The following is a 21,891-nucleotide window of genomic DNA, read 5'->3' as shown; positions in this document are numbered from 1 at the left end:
TATATATAAAAAAATATCTATATAGTATTAAATTATAAAACAGATAGAATAAAAACTTGTTAAGATATTGGTATTTAAAAATATACTATTTTATATAGAATACAGGGTCTACCGGGTTGCTTACCGGTTACGTTAGCTAATGGGGAAAAGATTGGACATTAATTGAACCTAATAACACAAACTCGAAACAATACCACAATAGTAACACATGTATTGGGAGAAGCATTCTCTTGCTTCCGCTAAGTCTGTGGTGATTTCGCAGCTCAGTATATTTGAGGTAGTTACGTTGTATGTACATACCTAAGCGAGAGGTTCGGGAGTTAGCGAATAACTGCGGCCGCGCTAAAGGATGTTGACAGCTATGGTCTTGATCTTGTAACCACGCCCGAGTGGCTGCCATCGTCGACTTAAACATACGAAACTTATCCCGAAAAATTCAAAAGAAAAATGCCCGAAGGTACGCATTTGATTAACGGACCGCTCCCACACACTCCCCCGAGTGCCGTTCTCACAAATCACTCTTGACCAGACAGCAACCCGAGAAACAAGAGGAAGAACAAGGGCTCCGTAAAGAACGGGGAAGGCAATGATAAGAACATTGAAGAGCAGCAGGACGTGTCTGCAAAATTATGGGGGGAGGGTTCCCCTGACTTGTTAAATTCAAGTGTGGGTGGTCTTGCACCTACTTAATGTGTTTTTCTATTGCTAACAAGGAGACCAGGTCGTCGTGCCCAATTCGACCGAGGAGACGGTTACGGAGAAGCAGAAGGCTCCCATGAGTGAAGATAGGAGCGCTTCCCATGATGATTTAAAAAATGACTATAGCGACCAGCTACAAGCAGTGTCCCGATATGGCGAAAAGGAAGACTTTCGCAGGGTGACCAAAACACCACCCGATGCACTCCAATCGAAAGAACGGTTCGACGCTCTTGTACGGGATCGGGACTCACTACGTGCTGAGGTGACGGACATGCGGAGGTCTTTAGAAGAAATACAGTCCAAGCATCGAGCGGACATGGAAGCTCTACAGCACAAACTAAACGATGCCGAGGGCAAAAAGGAACACGCAGAATCACAGTTCCAGAAGCTACTGGAGCGTGTCAATACAATCAAGTCGCAGCTAGGTGAACGACTCAAGGAAGACGCTGTGCGCCCATCCACATTCACCCAGAACTGTTAATCCGTAGCTAACATTTCGATAGGAGGAACTTGCTCAAGCTAGGTTAAAAATTGGGGAGCTGGAGGAACAGAACTCAGCGCTGAAAGAGAATTTCCAGCTGAAGTGCTCTGAACTGACGGAGCTCTCGGAAGCAAATGAACACAAGTCGAAGGAGATCTCAACATTACGAGACCGGATGAACTTGTCACAGCAGAACTGGCTGAAGGAGAAGGAAGAACTTCTCGAGCAACAATCATATCTTCAATCCGAATTCGAACAAGCTAAGGAGGCTATGCACAACTGGGAAGTTCTAGCTATGGAAGAGCGGTCTATCAGGGAAACTTTAGGCGAGAAAGTCGTAGACCTTGAGGAGCAGCTTGCTAGCCTCAAAGATGCCTATGAAAGAACATCCGATGAACGCGATTCTCAATTAGCCGCCGTGGATGGGTTACAGCGAGCCTTACAGGAAATCCAGACAGGTAAGCAAATCCTTGCATATGAATTGTCATAGATGAAAGCTTTAACCTGTCTTAGCTCGCAGAAAAGAGCTTCGTGAGCTCGTGGAGAACTCAGACGCTCAACTTGAAGAGCTAAAACAGGCCCTTCACTGTGCGGAGAAAAAGGCGTTGGACGCTGATAAAGCTCTCCGAAGTGCACAGAAAGAACTGGAGCGAGTGAGGCCGTTTGAGAAAGAAGTAAAGGAAAAGAATCTCCTCATTGGCAAACTCAGACATGAGGCAGTGACGCTGAATGATCACTTGACCAAGGCCTTGAGATTTCTCAAGAAAGGGAAGCCTGAGGATAACGTTGACAGGCACGTCGAGACCATACCAGAGAAGCTCCTCAATAGCCTTTTTGACACCTGCTGACGATTCCCGTTAGGCATATTGTTACGAACCACTTTCTGCATTTCCTTACTCTTGATCGGTCAGACCCGAAGAAATTTCAGATATTGCAACTTATTGCGGCTCTTTTAGGCTGGACAGATGGTACGTGATGTTATTTTCGATTTCCTCCCTCAGAGACGAGAGTTGACAATCGGCATCAGAACAGCGTGAACAGGCTGGTCTAGCACGTCCGGGAACTTCAGGTACCTCTAACAAGCTTAGAGTCCCAAGTACACCTATTCATCGTACCCCCAGCACTCCAACGCTGGCTACTGAATTCTTAGACAATGGGAACTCAAACAAGGAGTCGCTGGCGGAACTTTGGTCCAACTTTCTCGAGCAGGAGTCTCAGACTGCGCAAGAATATACACAACCAAAACCCTGAATGCTGTGGGGTATCTAGAAGACAGTGGATACACATCCGTCGCTGCTCATATATATTGTGTCAAGAATTTGTTAGTATAGTCCTCCGCGAGCTATATGATAAGCAGGACTTATCAAAACGTGTATTTCTAATTATTTATTTATGACCGAATTTGCATGCAACTGAATGAAATCAGTCGGTTCCTGTTTGTGGTGTTTGCCGTAGTTCTGTGGTCACCGCCTTTACATAATTTATCTTCAGAGTCAAAAAGCGGAAGTTCTGGAAGGTCCCCTAGGCTTCGTTTCCAGCTCTTCTCTGTGTGCTTCCTGTCCATGCAAGGCTTCTTAAAGTCTCGCTCAACCTTGCATTCTCATAGCGGACGCCTCCAGTTGTTCCTTCGCCACTCAGCTTTGACAATGTCAACCAGTGCTGGTGCGAATCCCGTTAGCGCATACCCCTCAACGCGCGTGGACTTACCGGGATACTGACTTGTATATAGTGCAAAAGTTTCGCCCAGTAGTGGTATCGGGCCCCTCTGGTGCTGGAAAATCAACTCTACTAAAAAAACTGTTTGCTGATTATCCAAACACCTTTGGGTTTTCTGTTTCGCGTCCGTCCTCAACCATTCTAGTTTTTCAACAACAATTCTGTGTCTCGCTTTTTGTAAGCTAACCATTTGCTTACCGAGTGCAGACACCACCAGAGCTCCACGACCGGGCGAGCAGCATGGGCGCGAATATTATTTCACAACAGCAGCGGATTTCCTGGACCTTGTGAGCAAAAATGGATTCATTGAGCATGCGCAGTTTGGAGGAAACTACTATGGTACCAGTGTCCAGGCCGTGAAAGATATTGCAGAGAAGGGTAGGATATGTATCCTCGATATTGAGATGGAGGTAATTGAATCCACATATTGCCAATGGCGTCAAAACACATGAGCTTCACGGAGGATGAACATTAGGCCGAGACAGTCGTACTGATGACTTTAATTGAACAGGGCGTGAAGCAAGTGAAGCGTACCGACTTAAACGCTCGTTTTATGTTTCTTGCCCCGCCATCGGTTGAAGTACTAGAACAGAGGTTGCGAGGTAGAGGTACTGAGTCCGAAGAGAGCTTGAAGTGAGTTGCATCGGAAAGATCGCATCTCTTCTGTTATATGTGAGAAGGTATTGACCGCAGCTTCGGCAGGAAACGCTTAGCACAGGCCAAGAATGAGCTCGAGTATGCCAAGGAGCCCGGCGCACATGACAAGCTAGTTGTCAATGATGATTTGAAAGAGGCCTATACTGAGTTGAGGAACTGGATTGTCGACGATGGTAAATTCGGCGCCCAGCAATGATCAACCAGCTTTCGGGATATGATTTATTTTTGTACAAGGTGTGTCATGATTGATTCTATTGTTAATGAATTATCCAGCAGCACCTTTGGGTTATATCAACTGTATTTCCCTCGTGGAGTGTTGATTGAGGAAGTTAAGTACATGAGATAATTAAAATGGATGCTAGCGCTATCTTTGCTAACCGCTTTCTGGTCTGCAATAACAATTTCAATGGTAGAAAACGGAATAAAAGCACCCGCTTCCCGTGCTGGGAGATAGCAAAATAGGCAACAAAGTAAGCCAAGAGTAATCAGAAGTTAAAAGGATATCTGTAAGAACATGCTGGTATGAACGATGAGTTATGTATGAAGTAAGAAGAAAAAAGTGAAGGGACGCTCGACACTGCTCCTAAGTTGTCTGCGTGTGCACCTATGTATGGAAACAGCTGGCATGGACGGCCTGCTCTTTGGAGCACTGAGACCTATCCTTAACGCTCTTGTGCGCTGTTAATAGCCATTCATGGTCATCCGTTGAGAGTTACGGCTGAGCTCCCTGTCAGCCGAGGGACTGATGGGCCGGCTGCCGCCACTGTGACCTCCCGCTGCACTGCTCTCCTTCAGAGCAAGAAGTTGCTTAGCACGGAAGGTCTCGTAGTGGATCTGGCTTGTTGTCTCAATAAGGTCCTGCAGATGAGTGCGAGTAAGGAAGTTTCTCAGGTATACAAATTCACAGTGGTTCTCATCCTCCACATTGATCACACCCCAGCGGTTCTGTCGGCCGCGAACCTGTTGGCCATTGACAACTATTGTTCTCTCACTGCCGACCACAGCAAATGGAATAATGTCCTGTTTATGCATTAGAGGCTGGTTAAGTCCATGTATCGGAGAGGTGCAGACCTTAATTTGGGCATTGACCGCGCGCTCCTCGTCATCAAGCTCCTCGTTATCATACGGGTACATCTTCAGGTTGTGAAAAGCAAACTCCTCCTTGATTCTTTCCTTGAACGCCTGACGTTCCTCGAGAGTAAGTGAATCGGCTTTGGCAATTACAGGAACAACATTGACAACATCAGATAACTTCTTTAAAACGACGATATCAATGGGCTTGAGGCTAGAGTATAGTCAGCTCGGTCATATTTCGCCAATTCCAGAGGCTTCAAATCTTACGCATGGCCGGATGGTTGGATGAAGAACAAGCAGCAGTGAATACGGGTATCTTGAATATAACGGTCACGCTGAGCGGTAAGCTCCTTTCGGAGGTATGCGGAGTGTTGGTCCTTGATGTATTTCACAATAGGGTCCCAACTGGTAAGGGATTAGCTTGGCCAATGCAAACATGTGAGGAGCGCCATATACCATCTATCATTGTTTACTTGATCACCGTATCCAGGGGTATCAACAATGTTTAGTCTGAGACGTACGCCGTTTTCCTCAATGACTAGTTGCTGAATATTAACGGGGTACCTTCTGCATGAATGGGCGACGTTGACTTACTGTGGGAGACGGTCTGAATTTCCGTGGTCGAGCGCACAGGTTCATTAGGAGTCAGACGACCCTTCGAGTCAATCAAGTGCGAAGCAAAAATAGTGTTAATCAGGGTAGATTTTCCAAGACCCGTCTGGCCTTTTCAACAGTCAGTTTGACGGTCAATGATTATCTATAGAGGTAGATCAGGGAGCCCCTACCAACACACATCACATTAAACTGGAAACCGCGTTTGAGGAGTTTCCTTTCAATCTGAGAGGTGATACTGTCGAAGCCGACATGGCTGCGAGGGAAAACGGTAGCCGGGGTGGTCGAAGTCGAGGTAGTGGTGGTAGCCATGGTGGAGAGAGAACGAGGAGGGTTGACCTGGGTTTATCTTCAGCGAGCAGCCGACGGGATCAATGGGGCTCAAGTGAATGTGACGACTGAAATATCAAACGCGAGTAGACTACCAAGAAAGTCTAGTGCTTGAAAGATGAGCTTTCCACCCCCAAGTTGCTAATTTGACTAGAGATGGGGAGATGCAGACCATCACCGTTATGGGCCCCTTTAATTGTTGTTGCGCTCTCAGGGGGTCACTAGTCTACTTCGGGATTAGGGCACTCTCCGGACCCAAGTCAGCAAACCCGCAATGTCGGCGGGAAGCTTCACTTTCCAGAGCCATAATTTTTTTGATATCAGATACGCCTAATTCCCTTGGATTACCATCGTTACAGCAGGTCTACCACCAAACTTGGACACTATGGCACTACAATCGCTTCCATTCACCTTTTCCTCGCAGATTATGCCGCGTATCTTCATGGCCTCCCAAGCTATGTCTTCCGTCGGAGGACGATGGTCTCACATTTGGCAGACTTCCACGCAAACGACTCCTAATATCCCTGCCACCCTTTTGAAACCCGCCGCATTGTCATTGAATATACCCGGATTCCTGTCTGATATTTGGGACTCTGTACTCCGAGCCGTACCGAAAAAGAAAACATCCCACATGAAGAAACGTCATAGACAGATGGCTGGCAAGGCTTTAAAGGATGTCAAAAGCCTCAACACCTGCCCTGGGTGTGGTCAAATAAAGCGTGCTCATGTTTTGTGCCCACACTGTGTTGAGAGTATGTGACTTCACACCGTCGTGTTGATCAAGCTCGAATTTGACTACTAATGACTTGACAGACATTAAAAAGCAATGGAAGCAAACCCAAACTGCTTAAAATGAAACTTGAACGATGTCAGTAAAGGCGAGGGAAGCGATCGTGTTAAGTGTGCTCTTAAGGGTTGTACTTTTACTTTATACATAAAGTGTCGGATATATGTATGCTGCATGGCATTGGGCGTCTGGTTCTGAGAGGGAAATTTACGTATTTGTTTAAATTATTATTTGCCAAAACCTTTTCAATCGAATGGCCCTATCATGTACTCCCTATTAATTATTCCCAATGCCTGCAACCTACGTAGTATACAAAGGTTTGGGAATGCCATAGTTGGCTCATATGAAGGCGGGCCTTGATGATCTCACCCGACGGTGAATTTGTCCCACTATTTATTGTCCCGAATTACGGTGGACTTCGACTCTGTTCATCCCCGCGGAGCGTTGGTGCCTGCGAACTAGATTGTCACCATACATGGTTCAAGACGTTTTACGATGGTAAGCCTAAGAAATGAATGATAATACTGAGCTCATTCTGACATGCTACTCAATAATAGTCGAAACAGTATCTATCCTGCGGTTCCGCAGATAATGGTATGTATAGGGATCCGCCATTTTCTTGCGCTTCCCCCAACCCCACTTTTCTCCTATTCTCTACCTGATTAACATTGTGCTGATAGTGTACAGCACACTCTACTGATATCTTCTCATTGGCTGTAACCAACAAGCAAATTTTATCGGCTTCTGGTGTCTCTGCTCTCAAGGTTCACTCGACCGCTCACCCTGATTTCCCATTAGTACAATCAATCGATGAGGCCCATAAACTTGGGTGTCATCATATAGTAACCGATGGCAACGGGTCGAGATCAGTGAGTGTTGGTTTTGGTGGTGAGATTAGGGTTTGGTCCTGTCATGATGGGACCTGGTCCGAAAATAAGACAACCTCAGGTAATCGATTGTGCTTTAATCCTCATGTGACTCCTTACACTAACATCTGGACAGCTGGTAATGCAGGATCCACCGATATATGGGCAATTGCCTTGTCAGACGATGGCCAGTATCTTGCCGGTGTAAGCCAAGATGGGCACATTCGAGTGTGGGATTTGGATGCCAATGGTGAACAAATACGTGATTATGAGACCAAGGGTAGCTTTGGTACCTGCATAGACTTGGTAACCTGTCTACTCAGTTTTCCATCTCTTTAGGTCGCACTGACAGTCTCATATAGTCGGTAGACGGCCGCCTCATAGCTAGCGGGCATGAGAATGGCAGCGTTTATATCTTCAGCACGGAAACAGGCCGTATGCCGTTCAGCTTATCAGGTATATGCCTCACATGCATCCCTATAATCCCTTACATATCATTGACGGGCATATCTAATATCTTCCAGGCCTAGTGAAGCCCGTGCGAGCTGTTGCATTCTCTCCAGGGGGGAAGTTCCTCGCTGCTGCTGGAGACTCTAACGTGATCATATTATATGACACTTCATCTGGCGAGCAGGTAGCTAACCTCTCAGGACATTCAGCATGGGTTTTATCGCTTTCTTGGAGCCACACGGGAGAATATCTCTTAAGCGGGTAAACCCTTCCTTTAACACCTGAACTGCTTAACAAATTGCGCTAATGACAAAGAAGATCATTCGATGGAAAAGTGAAAGTCTGGTCGATCGATACCAGGACATGCGTTGCAACGCATTCCGAAACAGAGAGAGCCGTTTGGAACGTCAAATGGTTACCGAAGATTGGGAAGTCAGAAGGGTTTGCCACGGCCGGGGCAAGCCGTAGCATATCTTTCTACAGGGAAGCCACAGGTGGTTGATTTGTTGACGCATGCAATCCATGATATTTAGACATCCCTCTGCAGATTACTAAATAACAGACCGACTAAATTGCCTGCGGGTTGTTGACTGTGTATAGAACTCTTTTCTTTACTCTTCTTTCTTGAAAATTCATTTCTCTCGGCGTACACCAGGCCATAATTCGTGACCATCAACATAAAAAGCTATGCTATGCTGTCGTCAACACGGTCAAGTCCCGCCACCGGACCAATTAGAGGGCCTTTTCTATTTCATTGTTTCGACAAGCAGGCGGCGCATCCTTTTTAGAAAAGCACCAAAGTCGCGATCCTCGTTTAAATTGTCTAACTCCCTATTAAGAGCTTCCCTGTCCACTTTGGGGCGTGTATGGAACACTTCATAATCGCGACTAGACGTGCCGAGTTCAAACCAGGCTTCAGCTTCCCAGTCCTTCTCAAGTAGGTGGCTAAATATGAACTTCAGGCGATCTTCCCGCCCGGCTCCCTCAATACGAAGACAAAGATAATCCTGCCAAAATTCTAGCTCTGGTATGTTTAGGCGGGCCTGTGCATCGAGATGCCGGGCATGAGCCTTCTGGGCATCCACTTTCTGATTGATAGCCTTCTGTGTCTCGTTGATTTGTTGCTTTAAACGATCTCGTTTAGCGAGACGAGAATCGCGCTCCATTGCTACTGATGAAATAGTGCCATGCATCTCGGCGGCTTCAGCGGTTTCCTTCTGTATAGTTTGGTCGTGAGTTTGTGACTTGAGATGCAAAATCTCAATATCTCTCTGTTTCATCCGTTGGTCCTCTGAGCTTGAATTAGTCACAGTACCTTTGAATGTTCCCATTTACGCACCTTGGAGTTCCGCAAGCCCGATCTTGAACTGATTCCTCTCCTCCAATATCTGCTTTCTGCCCTTTTCAATAAAAGCATCAAACTGAGCAGTGAATTGGGCCATGCGATTGCGTAGATCCTCGAAACCGAAATTTATACTAGGCAATGAATCCGCCATCGAAGGTGCATCTGCTGATGTGAGAGGTGGACGCATGCCACTCGTCGATAATGAGGGTTCGAAAGAGGAAGTCATGATGAGTGCCACGTCTAATTCTGATATAGTTCGCGTTTTTGTCACAAATAAGTAAGGGTACAGCTCTACTGAACAATGTGGTAACGCTCGCCTGAACTGTTTGTTGCGATGCAGCAGTCGAACTAAGGTTTGGCAATAACTTTGGTGTGTGTATGTGTGTTTATCACGTGATCATGAGCATGACAACCCTTCAACTGGAAGGAAAAGTATGATAATACAGTCGTATGAAGTGCGAAGAGTTGCGGCTTCCCATAATTTAAATCGGTTTGAACCTATAGTTCCTCGTAACCTCTATGTTGGGCATGCAATACCATATACTACTAGTAGTAGTAGTCGTAGTGCAGGACACTTGGTACGTGCTTATGGCGGTAAGATGTGGCAGATGTGTCAACAGGGAAAAAACCATTAACTCGCACTGTATATGCGCATGTATATATATATGCTTGACGACCCTTCCATATGTTTATTTTCTAATAACCGGCAGGGGCGCATATCTCTGACCACAACCTACAAGAGGGTTGCTTGTGTCTTCCAAGCTACTAGTAACGTGAACTGCGTCGTCTAACGCGTTACTGGTCAGTTCTCGATATGCTTGCAAGGCTAGGGCTTGTACATATCGTTAGGAGCCAAGAGAACCCCGATGGATGAACATTCTACCAGTGCTCTACAGTATGGGCACTTGGGTAAAGCGATATACCGTCCGGAGACCCAGATTTGGGAATTCCCTCGGACATTGACCCCGCGTAAGCTTCTCTGGACAATGCGAATCGTTTCCTAATTTCCCTCATACTGACCCTGTTATAAGCACCTCGTATAACCTTCGCTGGGGCAACAAAGACTACTATCACATCGCCTCTTACAGCCCCACAATCATCACAGATCGAGAACAATAGTCTCATGCCAAAGGTTTACCCTGAGCTTACAGCTTGCTGGCCACTCGTTAACAATGAGACTCTCTCCCATACCATCACCACTACAAGCGAAATATGCGACCCTTTAGTCTCCTCACTCCTAGACCTGGGGTATGCAGTTGACCTCGAGAATGATGAGTTGGGGAGCCGAACTGTTCCGATCGCAGTAGTCGCCTCTGGGGAGTGTGGCAATGCTATTTCTTTATACAAGCTGGACGAAGATTGTGTGGACTTGAGGCTGAATGCAACATTCCGTTTGCGTGTTCCCTCCATCAAGGAAACTGGAAGTGCCGAGTGGTCTGCACGAGGTGCCCCTGTTCGTCAGATATGTTTTGCGCGCACCGTGGAAGAGAAGCCAACGTGGATGGCGGCCCGATTTCCTCATTCTACCTTGGTGTTTCGGCCACTCCATCATAGGACGCCTGTTCCTGCTCACGTATGCCGCAACGGTGATCAGATATTACCAAGTAGACCCCGTAATTCCCGTCTCGATGCAAACCCATTGGTGGAAATATTCAATTCCCAAACTGGCGGCTCTGCACATGCAGCTGTGACTTTCAATCCGTGGTACCAGAAGCAAATTGGAATTGTTGATGAGAGGGGAAACTGGAGCATTTGGGAAATATCTGGTCGCTATAGACAGAATAAAGGTAATTGGACTGCTACATGTGTCAAATCTGGCGCACTGCCATGGCTAGATCTTGGTGACAGTCATGATATAGACGGTTATCCCCGACATGATGGATGGGCGGCCATAGAGTGGGTTGGAGATGTCAATAGCTTTATTGTCTCTGATAGGCGTTGTCCCATGCTCTATCGGATGGAAGATGACCAGGCATGCCCTTATTCTATAGAGCTTGGTCTGAAAAAAAAGTCAGAGTGGATCTTGGATGTTAAGCGGAGCGCCTGCAACGTATCCAATATCTTTATTCTAACGACATCACGGGTCTTCTGGTTTGATGTCAACACTGACTTGGTTGTAGCAGCTAAAGATGGGACAAAGCCTTCCCTCTTTCCTCGCTTGTCCTGGCGTCACTTTCGAGATCCGGAAGACACCACTTTGCAACTGACACATCTGCCCATATATGAGGACCTCTATCTTGTGCTATACTCAAGGCTGAGCCACGTTGCACTAGCTTTCTATTGTCCCGCAGTATCCGCCGGCCACGAAGACATAGAACCTATGCCCGATCCCTATGTTTTAGACATCCCGTTGGGGTCGGAATATAACGTCGAGTCTCAACCTAGTACTGCTCATTTTTCATCGCTTGTTTTCAAAAATATCATGCATCTACCATCGACGGCCAGGAGAAAAGATTATGACCCGAGTCTAAAGCTTATAAAGCTTTTCGTGTTAGACTCACGCCTGTCTATCCATGAGTCAGTATATGTTGGGCCTTCCGATAACGGTGCTTTAGATAGACAAGACCTGGAAAATGATATCATCCGGTTGAAAAGACGCTACCCAACAACACGCCAAAGGCAACTGCTTTCATCGCGATCTTACGGGGATTTCATAGTTGATGACTGCGACGAGTCTGTAGTGGGCCCTGGAATGCCTACTCTCCCAGATACTGGGATTTTTAATATTTCACCACTTGCAATTTCCCAATGGACAATTGACTTCTCGCAGGCTTATGAGGTTGCTACTGGGAGGCTCGTGGTTTCACCAGGGAGCGATTCCAGTCAAAGGCATGGGGAAGGCCTCCCGGAGTCTCTCGAAGAGTTAAAAAGAAAGATTCCTGTACACCCAGAGAGCCAATTGGCTAGTCAGACTCTGTATGGTTCATGAAGAAATATATCGTTAGAACACCATGATACTGACTACCCATAGGCTTGAAATTCTTGGTCACAGCTTGTCACTGGATGATGTTGACCAGAATGCACAGGATATCGAGGACTTGCTATCTGCGCTCTTAACAGACAACGCATACACCCACAAACATCAACAGCTTGTCATGCAATTACCTGGCCATCTAAGTTTGCGATCTACCAATCCTGTTCAATCAACAGAGCCTTCTAAGTCTGGCCTGATAGAGATATATGACCAATCAGTCAATGATTGGCTTACCCTGTCTCATAATATACCCGTTCGCGCACGGATCACAAAGGAGAAAATTATCCGAAACGTTGCTGCCGATTTTGCCCTGGCACAGGTCGCCGCAGCGCGTAGGATAAATTACGAATCAAATAGAACTAACTCCCAATCGTCAAGCCAAAAGGAGGGCACGCCATCATCCGGTTCAAGTTTTACCCTGAAATTCAGGAGCGGGAAACAGACACTCTTCCCGCCTGTTAGCCCTGGAGAAAGTGGCTGGAGTAGCTTCGCAACCGAAGACCATGGAACGTCTGATGTAAAACCGGGATTTCTTAATTCCACCCTAGCTGCTTTTACCGGTTTCAATACTGAGCGAAAGCGGTTTGTGTCTCCAAACGTGACAAGTATATTACAACACTGGCAACCGGGGGCAGACCCAGCTATGTATGACTGGCAAAGAACCGTACAAGTGTTGGAACTGGAGGAATCGCAATGGGATACTAAAGATACGACTCCAAAGCGCCGGCTGAAGAAAAAGAAAGTAGACTCTTTCGCCCCTCGTCCAGTGACATCTGCAGCACCTACTGTCCGAGAATGGGGCAGCCAGCCCGAGATCAATGAACAGCCCATGATGCGACTTCAGAGCAGTCACGTCTGGGATGATGGTCTTCCCATGACCCAAGTCGAGCGAGGGGCGTTTGGTGGTCGAGAAAATGGGAGAAAAAGTACTGCGAAGGCAAGAAAGAAGAAGCGAGCGGCTGGCTTTTAGTCGCCTATGTTTGGTCCCTTTCTGCTCAAGGAGGACTAAAAAAGAGGAAGGGGAGGAAGAGAGAGAAAGAAAAGGCCAAGGAGGTAAAGGGGAGGAAGGAATATGACTACAACTATGAATATACATTTATTAGTGTCTATTTGTCTTCATTGAAAATGGATAGCGATATGGGAAGGATATGAATAAGAGGAATGATATGATCTTTATAACCCAAGATAGATCAACGAGACTATGTATCATCATTGTTTCAAGTAGAGGTATGGGCGATTGCTGCGTTGTTCCTTTAAGAAAGTTGTCGAAGCCATATATGTAGTCTTTGTGCCTTGGCTTGGGTAGAGAGAATCACATCATTTACATCTTACCAACACCGATAATATTGGCTTGCCCACTTCCGCTCTGACCAACCGTCTTGTTCCCCACCATATCCTCGCCTAACACAACCTCAGAACAGACATTTCCCATCCATCTTCCTTTTAATCAAAACTGACCGATCATTCGACCATGTCTGAACACCAGTACAAGTTTAACGTCACCATGAGTTGTGGCGGTTGCTCAGGAGCCGTAGAACGAGTACTGAAGAAGTTGGAAGGTAGGTGTTGCTGCTGTTCTCTACCCCTCCTTTTCCCTCCTTTCCAACATCCCCTGAACCTCGACTAGAACCCCCAAATTATGCATAAATAGACCAAGAGGGGGGGAAAGAAAAGAAAAGAAAAAAAAAGAAGAGAAACAAAGGAAAAATACTCCCTGGTATAATGGTGATACGTAAACAATTGACCACGACAATGGAAGACCTACCGAGCAACATATGAAAATACAGGCAACTCGCAGCTCACTAACTGTTTTATTGATAGGTGTCAAATCTTTCGACGTCAGCCTGAATTCTCAAACAGCCACCGTCGTGACGGAACCGTCCTTGTCGTATGATATTGTGTTGGCTACTATCAAGAAGACTGGGAAGACAGTCAATGCCGGAGAAGCAGATGGGCAAACGATGGCTGTCTGAATAGAACTCATTGTCGCATGTGGGCACATTTTCAAAGAATTCAAGTCAATGAACCGATGGATAGCAAGCAGGCATATGTTGCTATGAGGCAGGATATTCTTTGATCTAGCCTCTCTTGAGATAACCACTACAGAGCTGCGCTTAAAACCTCTGCTTCTCATAATCTAAAATTTTCTCTTACTCCCTTTCTGGGAGGCGAATACAAGCGGTTCACCTTCAGTCGCCCTGAGGGTACCGAACAGACCTGAATACTCAAGTGCAGACATGTTTTTTATCATGGCCGTAGTAAATCATCATGATGTCAATTGGCACACATTTGGGTATTATGCTTATGATATCATATTTATGTACAGTATCCATGCAGGAGCATACTAGCTCCGTAGAATTCAATGCAACAGAGCGCTCATAAATAGACCAGCTCACCCATCTAATCCACAATAACAACTGTTCTACCTTCAAGCACTGAGTGACACGGTTGAGATCGATCGTCTCTCCTCACATAGGTAGGGCAGGCTAGTTCTCGTGTGTATCGTATGTGTGGGTGTTGTTCACATATTCGCCTAGAAGAAAAGTTAGCCAACGTGCCCGTGGCACCGAAAGAAGGGTAGTTGGGTTGGGAAAATAAGGGCACGTGTAGAGATGACTACGTAAACAGATTACTGTAGTCAAAACCATACCGTGAAAAATTATTCGAATCTTGGAATGGCCGCTCTGTGGTTCCAGAATCGACCAACCCAGCATTATAGTATCTCATGTCCGAATTTGCCGTCGTATCATAGCATCTAGCTACAGATGCCACCCGCGAATGTAGTGGATCTCGAACAGAAGGCTGTCTTGAGCTGGCATTACCCGGTACAGTAGTGTTGCAGGAAGGACGATGAGGGGGTTGAACATAGGCCCGCTGGGTAAGGGGATCCCGGGCATGGTTCCTATGAAGGCGATGTTGCGGCGGGTACTCTATTGGAATTGGGGCCTGCGAATCAATAGTACGAACAAAATCCTCAGCATAGTGCCTCCGCATTTGGATCTTTCCAAACTCCATAAGACTGTGATCATTAGTGTGGCCTCGAGTAGACTTATGAGATTCTGATATATTGGATGGTCTCGTGCTCTCATAGGTGTAATGATCTTGATGGCAATTCCTCTGTTCACTAAGGTTAGAAGACCACTGGAGAACAGCTCTATCAGAGCAATGCGTCGTCGGAAACGCAGTTCCGGCTTCTGGCAACGCGCGGAGCTGTCCTTGAGACCTCCACTGCCTGCGAGTTTCAAGTGATTGGTTATGGGGTAGCGATTGGCCTCCTGCAGATTCATAATCTTCCGGGAGCACATTCCCTGGCTCAAGATCAAGATGGGTGGCAGATAAATTGGACACTTGGACTTTCCTTAATTGGAGCTCTGATTGAGGAATAGGATTAAACGGTGCAAGATATCTTTTACGAATATGGAGATCACCCTGAACAGGAGATTGTCTCGGTGGATATCCTAAGGCCATATACCGTTCCCCCGTGAGGGCATTCGCCGGATTGCTGGGACGAGCGTTGTGGGAATGGTCCCTGTCAACATTGACAGGTTCGTAGTAAGCCACACGCCTTCTTTTAGGTAGTTGGTCTTGCACCCTATCTTCAAGTGATGGGCATTGGGTATTCTTGTATGAGAGATGACGTGGTGTTAATGGGCGAATAGAGCACCCTCCCGACATTCTTCCGGAAATGTGGTCTAACAGGCCATTGTCCAGGGTATTGTTTTCCGGTGACAAAGGAGATTCAATAGAAGGTAAGGCACAGTCCTGTGGATTAACATGTGCTCTGCCTTGAATGGGGCCTGAAGGTCTCTGAGATCCACGTTGGTTTCCATTGTTACCAAGAACCTTCTTAGGGCCACTAACGAAGACAGGGGCATTTGGTGGGTCACCTTGATGGAGTAGATTCTTAGCCCCAAAAGACTCTAGAGCCTGCTCCACCTTGGGTACAGCCTCTCTTTGACGAGGTGATCGGGTTATAGGATATACCTCATATGGCTTCTCTAGAATTAGCAAGACGTTGCTTTAATACTTAACCGACAAGAATAGTTATATCGAGTGAAAAACTAGTGCACCTTGAGAACTTACACGGCGTTCTACCACAGGGTCGATAGTTGATATGTGCGGCTCAGTAATCGCATTCACGTACGATGCGGTGGAAAGTTGCCGACGAAGAACGGCTTGGGCTGGAGCAGGGTCCCTATTAACCCCGTAGGTATCCTGCCAAGGCTGCTGTGCCGCATATATAGGTCTTCCTTGATTAGTAGAACCGGCATGAAGCTTGCGTTGGTCAGTCGTATTAGCTGCGTTCCTATACCGGTGGATGGCGCGGTCCCAGGCCTGGTATCTGCTGAAGCCGCGGCGGTCAATTCTGGGCTTTTTAGGAGCTATTCGAATGAAATGAAAACCCGGCGGGGCTTCCTCATCCGAGAATTCCGGGTGGTGTTCTCGATGGGTGGAGTTTGCGTAGTAGATTGGCTTCATCTGAAGGTCTTCTGCACGTGGATGGCTCGAAACGATCTCTACACTGTAGTCCCGATCCATAGTCCGAGGCATGTCACCTTCAGTATCACTATCTTCATCATCAGAAATAACAATGACTTCACGGAAGACGTCCTCTAGGACTGTTTTCCCGTTTTCATCATCGCCTCTCCATTCCACCAATTTGGCTAAGGTAGGTTCTTCAACAATACTTCTAGCCTCATGGAATGAGGTGGCTTTGAGAAGACGATCGTAATCAGTATACACATGTCGAATATGGGCCACGACTGCTAGTTGCGCTCGGCGAGCGAGGGGTAACTCAACTGCCGTGCCCACTTTGCGTTGGCCCTTCCGTTGATTTAGTACGATTATCTCGCGCCTGCTTTTAGCTGGTGCAGAAATGCTTCACATACTTTTTGAAACGCAGTCTTGATGATTTGGTTCAGATCGTTGTCTGGTATATTAGGGAAGAGATCCTTCAGCACGTCCCGGGCCTCAGTATTAATGGTAGTTTGAGAAGACTCCGAGTTAGTGCGTTTGCGAGTTTGTGTATAACCAATGCTTTGGAATGGCATTGCCTTGCCTGTTGGCGTAAGATAAAGACTTAAATCCATACATACAGTCGCGACGATAGCACTTGGAAAATGATACCCAATCCTGTGCACATGCTGAGAAAGATTATGGGTGTGCATATGTGGAGTTGTCTGTCAGGTAAGATCAAGAATTAGAGAAGAGAAGTGCTAAAGGCCAAATAAAAATGAAGCGGCGGCGACCAGGAGGGGGGGAGGTTGGGGTTGAGAAACGTCTATTGGCCTACCGTGACAGCAAAAACCTTGAGACCATCTTTCCGGCATACTTCCTTGCATGCAGAGGTGAGCTGAGGGTTGCCTGCGGGAATGAAGGTATAACCAGGAGGGGCCTTTGCTTCAAAAGATATCTGCCATAATTGTCAAGATCGTCCTTTGAAAAGCTAACGATACAACATACAACACTCCGAAGTTTTTTCTTCTCTTGTGTAACGGACTCCATGATCACCTTATGCTTCCGAGCGGCCCTTTGAGCAGCCCTACTTGAAGCACGCCTGGCAAGGGCCGAAGCGGGCCTTCGAAATACTCGGGCCATGCGGTGGGATGTCTGGTCTTCAAGTAACTACAGAAGACAAGCATTCATTATAACAGTATCTCCTCAAGCACGCAGTGCATAAATTGCAGGTGAGCTCGGCGAGCTGACCATGTAGCTCGGGAGAAGAAAGAATAATCAGTAGCGTGCCATAGCTTGGTAAAGCCCGTTAGTGATTCATCTCTACACAAAAACCATGAGCAGCTCTAGAGGGAAAGATAGGGCTGAATATAGTTAAAATCGTCCGGTACAGTCTCTGCTTCACAACTGTTCAAATGGAAGAAAAAGAAGGAAGGAAAGTGGACAAATTGATGAAGCTATGCTTGCCGGGCAGCGCCGCGGACCATCATACAGATAGAATGAAAGATGCGGAGGGTAGCAACCAGCCGATCATTTGCGGCCTAACGCGGGCGCGGGAGGCGCCTACCTATTTCGGCTAGACTAGTTATTAACTGAGCGCTGCTCAAAGCCTCTAACCTCTTTTTGCAGATTTTAGGTCTGGCTCTCAGGGAATGTTGTTCCCTTGAGACTGTCACCCATAGCCATGAAAATCACGGTCATTTGAGCTTTCTTTATAACTTTAAACATCATGAGTAGTGCCGCCCATGTGGATCAGCGAGCTGTCATTCAGGCCTACCGCCACCTTTACCGGCAAGGACTGCGGGTGATTAATTATTCTACGCCATCGCGCCATGTACTTCTCCGAACTTTGCGATCCTCGTTTCGCTCATCTTCTCGTCACGATTTCGATCCACATAGAATAGCCAACACTCTACGCTTCCTCCAGCGAGCTGCCGACGCCGCGGGCGTGGAACATAAGATCGTGAAGAATTTGATGATGGTCAGGTACTGGGAGCAACCCCAAGTGAGAAAGGATTTGCGATTGTAGGTGACATATGGAGAGAATGAAAGGACTGCAAGAGTGCTACCTCTAACTTGTGAAGATTGAAAGGGCTAGGGATTGACCAAAAAGAGTCCAGTCTACGCAGAGATGCCAATGAGCAATTTAATTTGACACTAATGCTTCTGAATGAGAGCTTAGGGACATGCATCAAATAATTAGGGATAAAGTTCCTCTTCGTTTTAAACACTGGTTAAAGTCGCACTTGATTGTGTGATTCTGGAAAGTCGGAGGAATTCTGGTGCAACAGAGATCTACTACATCTACTAGTACAGTCTGCGCCTTTCGACTTGAAAGCACATCAGAGATGACCCCTGTTAAATACAGTATATGTACAGTGGAGAAGTGTTAATACTACCTTAGCTATTTCCTTATTCTTCCCCTCACCTTTTTTCCTGTCTCTCACTTGTCTTTCCATCTCGCTATCCCAAGTCTGCGCCTAAATACCACCCTTACCGTCATGGGCTAATTCCGTGGGCTAACCCTGGAAGACGTCATTACTATAAACTAGAAACAGCAGCACATAATAGGAAGCCTTTAAGTAATTATGAAATAGCCACAAGTATTAAGGACTAATACCAAGCCATAACCATCACAGAAACGGTAATTTTCTTTTGGAATGGCAGGGAATAGAGCTAGGATTTACGGGGTTCCGCCATCAGAACAATCTGGCAATCATGCAACAAATCAGCGGTCGATCCCGGCTTCTAATTGTCACATGCTTTGCCTTCCTTATTCCGGCCCTTTCGCAGGATATTTATTCCTTGAGATTGCAACATAACCCCGGGAATTCTGCTTTTTAAAAGATCAGTACAGCCTATGTTTTATTCTCAATCAAATGTTGCCTCCGGTCCTTCATGAGCGGGCTCATCACTTCGTTGCTGATCGAACCCGTCGTTCGGCAAGCCCGTCGTCTGTCACAGCAGACTGAGGAATCCAGCCCGCCGGCTCCCCAAGCCTCGAGCATCTATGATCGGTGTTCTTCAGACAGAGGTGAAGACGACTGCGATAACATCGCGAGAGGTGTCATGTCATATTCAGAGCAAGAAATACATCCTGATATAGGGGCTTATGGTGAATATGTTGCCTCCGAAGATAGCCCCTCGTCCGTTATGCTTTGGCCGACTGGTTTCAACGACCAGAACCACGAAACCGAAACATTTTCCCTGTCGCACCGTACCAGTCAGATAAACGACAACAATTCTGGAGTTTCTGACGATGATGCGATTATCATGCATGAGGTCGATTTGACGGAACCACAGCAGTCCACCCCAGTTGCTATCTCTACACAAGATGCCTCTCAACAAACAAGCTTAACCTTGCGGGGGACCCAGCGAGTATCGCACAGTCATCTTGACCTAGTTGATACGGGTGGACAGTCTTCGCTTCCAGAAGATGATGGAATGGGTGCCTTGAGGAAAAAGATCCATGCCATCCGGGATTTAAACTACAGTAGCATGGAGCAAGCACGTATGATCCATGAGTTAATGACAGAAAACTATAATGCTTCTCGAAGTAATCTGGATAGCCAGACGATAAAAATAACGCCGTCACTATTCAGGCCCCGAAGCCCGGATCGACCTGTCACTCCAAATTACCGTTGGAGCAGTCAATCATTTGACCAACAAAGCCTAAACCCACCTACCACGGCTTCGATCGAACATCAAGAAAATCAGTATTGTCTGACAGCTGAAGATTTGAAACCAACTTTTTCCCCCAGGGATGAATTAGAACTACCGACTGAAGATATTGATGATACGGATGCTGAGGAATTCGAGGAGGCTTGTTTAGGCTGTCAACATTATAAAAGGAACGTCAAACTACAATGCTACGCCTGCAAGAAATGGTATACTTGTCGATTTTGCCACGACGAGGCAGAAGACCATCACCTCGATCGGCCAAAAACAGAAAACATGCTATGCATGCTATGCGGGCATGCTCAACCTGCCACGCAGTTTTGTAGGCAATGCGGGGAACAATCTTCGCAGTACTATTGCAACATCTGCAAGCTCTGGGACAACGATACTAGCAAAAGTATCTACCATTGCAATGACTGCGGAATCTGTCGAATCGGCCAAGGATTAGGGAAAGACTTTTTTCACTGCAAGGTAGGGTACAATGACCAAATGAAAAGGGAAATCATGCCCATAGGCAATTGCTGATAAACAATGTTAGACCTGCTGCGTCTGTCTGCCTATCTCGATCGAGAATACGCATCGATGCATTGAGCGCTCGACGCAGTGTGATTGTCCTATCTGTGGGGACTACATGTTTACTTCTCCTGAGACCGTCGTCTTTATGCGGTGTGGTCACAGCATACATCAAAAGTGTCTTTCCGAGTATTCAAAGAGTTCATATCGCTGTCCGATATGCAGTAAGACCATTACGAATATGGAGTCTACCTTTCGAAACCTGGACCGTACGATCCAAAGTCAACCTATGCCGGCTGAGTTCAATGACACGAAAGCTTTAATTTACTGTAATGATTGTGGTGCAAAGTCTGTCGTTAAGTACCACTGGCTGGGACTGAGATGTGATATGTAAGCCTATTCGGATGACCCCCAGTTTGACGCGGACTAACGAGCCAGGTGCGAATCATACAACACTGCCCAAATTCGATTATTGAACGGAGAGATACTGGTTTCAGCCGAGGATGATTATGCGAGAGAAGGGTTCATAGCGTCCCGAACAAGGTCATCATCTCAAGGCGCGGGCAATATTGCGCTCCCAGTATTAACGTCAAGACTTGACACCAACTCTGGCCAGGATATATACTCAAACGCACGACCTAACGCGCTGGTATCAACTGAGCCAAGTGGGCGGTTCTCCTACAGTATCAGTCGTGGCCGTGCTGTTTCTCCAGTGATCAGTAACTATTTTGGCATACCCCCCGATCGTGGCTCTGAGAGACGAAAGTCAACGTCATTTTCTAATGGCCAGGCGCCCAAGGATGATGAAAACGAGAGTAGTGGGGAAATTCGCTTTTGGGGTGCGAAATTTAAATACAGGTATGGATTTCTTAGTCGAGGGACTGAGTCGGTCGATGGAACCTCAGGAGCCAACGGCGAAGAGGATCAAGGCGAGAGTCATGGTGGTGGTGGTGGTGGTGGTGATGATGATGATGAGCGGTCATGGTGCAGCAACTCAGAGGAAAACAATGAAGATGAAGAAGATGATGATGACGAGAAGATAGATATCTTTGGTCATAGGTGACGACGATGAAAATAGCCAATCGCCATTACTACCCAGCATATTCGCTTTTGGTAATAGATTAAATTGTATGACGGTAGAGTAGTGCTCTACCCTCTGCTTCTTTCTTTTTCTCCCTTCCTCACTTTAGTGTCGATGAACATGTCTAGCCGTTCCATGATGTCCATGAAGTGTTGGTGATGTCCTAGAGCTGT

General features: G+C 46.7%; 11 protein-coding genes across 11 annotated transcripts; 7 read left to right on the top strand and 4 right to left on the bottom strand.

Annotated features, from left to right (window-relative positions):
• Positions 1-447: 447 nt before the first annotated feature.
• On the top strand, positions 448-2,431 carry ABOM_006918 (putative Golgi matrix protein; the record flags this gene model as incomplete). The annotated part of the gene is made up of 7 exons (XM_022534047.1): positions 448-457; positions 530-666; positions 722-1,147; positions 1,203-1,638; positions 1,694-1,841; positions 2,042-2,148; positions 2,208-2,431. The coding sequence occupies 7 exons, from the start codon at positions 448-450 to the stop codon at positions 2,429-2,431; spliced, it is 1,488 nt and encodes a 495-aa protein (XP_022387505.1).
• Positions 2,432-2,826: 395 nt separating this feature from the next.
• Positions 2,827-3,749, top strand: ABOM_006917 (guanylate kinase; the record flags this gene model as incomplete). The annotated part of the gene is made up of 5 exons (XM_022534046.1): positions 2,827-2,842; positions 2,910-3,020; positions 3,104-3,306; positions 3,408-3,529; positions 3,599-3,749. 5 exons carry the CDS (start codon positions 2,827-2,829, stop codon positions 3,747-3,749), a joined length of 603 nt encoding a protein of 200 aa, XP_022387498.1.
• A 485-nt stretch (positions 3,750-4,234) lies between these two features.
• Positions 4,235-5,578, bottom strand: aspD (septin aspD; the record flags this gene model as incomplete). Its single annotated transcript, XM_022534045.1, has 6 exons — positions 4,235-4,573; positions 4,625-4,838; positions 4,895-5,032; positions 5,084-5,165; positions 5,222-5,350; positions 5,413-5,578. Coding segments are annotated over 6 exons (1,068 nt in total), but the record flags the coding sequence as incomplete, so codon positions are not given.
• Positions 5,579-5,954: 376 nt separating this feature from the next.
• ABOM_006915 (SKI complex subunit WD repeat protein SKI8) lies at positions 5,955-7,929 on the top strand (the record flags this gene model as incomplete). Its single annotated transcript, XM_022534044.1, has 5 exons — positions 5,955-6,321; positions 7,359-7,528; positions 7,585-7,678; positions 7,747-7,820; positions 7,873-7,929. The coding sequence occupies 5 exons, from the start codon at positions 5,955-5,957 to the stop codon at positions 7,927-7,929; spliced, it is 762 nt and encodes a 253-aa protein (XP_022387500.1).
• A 489-nt stretch (positions 7,930-8,418) lies between these two features.
• On the bottom strand, positions 8,419-9,168 carry ABOM_006914 (kinetochore Spc25 family protein; the record flags this gene model as incomplete). Its single annotated transcript, XM_022534043.1, has 2 exons — positions 8,419-8,963; positions 9,012-9,168. 2 exons carry the CDS (start codon positions 9,166-9,168, stop codon positions 8,419-8,421), a joined length of 702 nt encoding a protein of 233 aa, XP_022387501.1.
• Positions 9,169-9,883: 715 nt separating this feature from the next.
• Positions 9,884-12,961, top strand: ABOM_006913 (uncharacterized protein; the record flags this gene model as incomplete). The annotated part of the gene is made up of 3 exons (XM_022534042.1): positions 9,884-9,986; positions 10,049-11,933; positions 11,989-12,961. 3 exons carry the CDS (start codon positions 9,884-9,886, stop codon positions 12,959-12,961), a joined length of 2,961 nt encoding a protein of 986 aa, XP_022387502.1.
• Positions 12,962-13,462: 501 nt separating this feature from the next.
• ABOM_006912 (copper metallochaperone ATX1) lies at positions 13,463-13,964 on the top strand (the record flags this gene model as incomplete). The annotated part of the gene is made up of 2 exons (XM_022534041.1): positions 13,463-13,550; positions 13,813-13,964. 2 exons carry the CDS (start codon positions 13,463-13,465, stop codon positions 13,962-13,964), a joined length of 240 nt encoding a protein of 79 aa, XP_022387464.1.
• A 643-nt stretch (positions 13,965-14,607) lies between these two features.
• Positions 14,608-17,042, bottom strand: ABOM_006911 (DUF2293 domain-containing protein; the record flags this gene model as incomplete). Its single annotated transcript, XM_022534040.1, has 3 exons — positions 14,608-15,984; positions 16,075-16,815; positions 16,881-17,042. 3 exons carry the CDS (start codon positions 17,040-17,042, stop codon positions 14,608-14,610), a joined length of 2,280 nt encoding a protein of 759 aa, XP_022387503.1.
• Positions 17,043-17,272: 230 nt separating this feature from the next.
• ABOM_006910 (uncharacterized protein) lies at positions 17,273-17,589 on the bottom strand (the record flags this gene model as incomplete). The annotated part of the gene is made up of 2 exons (XM_022534039.1): positions 17,273-17,404; positions 17,443-17,589. The coding sequence occupies 2 exons, from the start codon at positions 17,587-17,589 to the stop codon at positions 17,273-17,275; spliced, it is 279 nt and encodes a 92-aa protein (XP_022387504.1).
• Positions 17,590-18,175: 586 nt separating this feature from the next.
• On the top strand, positions 18,176-18,645 carry ABOM_006909 (uncharacterized protein; the record flags this gene model as incomplete). The annotated part of the gene is made up of 2 exons (XM_022534038.1): positions 18,176-18,471; positions 18,531-18,645. The coding sequence occupies 2 exons, from the start codon at positions 18,176-18,178 to the stop codon at positions 18,643-18,645; spliced, it is 411 nt and encodes a 136-aa protein (XP_022387460.1).
• Positions 18,646-19,344: 699 nt separating this feature from the next.
• ABOM_006908 (RING finger and CHY zinc finger domain-containing protein) lies at positions 19,345-21,700 on the top strand (the record flags this gene model as incomplete). Its single annotated transcript, XM_022534037.1, has 3 exons — positions 19,345-20,595; positions 20,663-21,027; positions 21,076-21,700. 3 exons carry the CDS (start codon positions 19,345-19,347, stop codon positions 21,698-21,700), a joined length of 2,241 nt encoding a protein of 746 aa, XP_022387459.1.
• Between the last annotated feature and the right edge of the window lie 191 nt (positions 21,701-21,891).

This window comes from Aspergillus bombycis (assembly GCF_001792695.1).
Source record: "Aspergillus bombycis strain NRRL26010 chromosome Unknown contig00065, whole genome shotgun sequence".
Classification (NCBI taxonomy): domain Eukaryota; kingdom Fungi; phylum Ascomycota; class Eurotiomycetes; order Eurotiales; family Aspergillaceae; genus Aspergillus; species Aspergillus bombycis.
The sequence above is the reverse complement of the archived record's forward strand: the minus strand, read 5'-3'. Positions and strand labels throughout refer to the sequence as shown.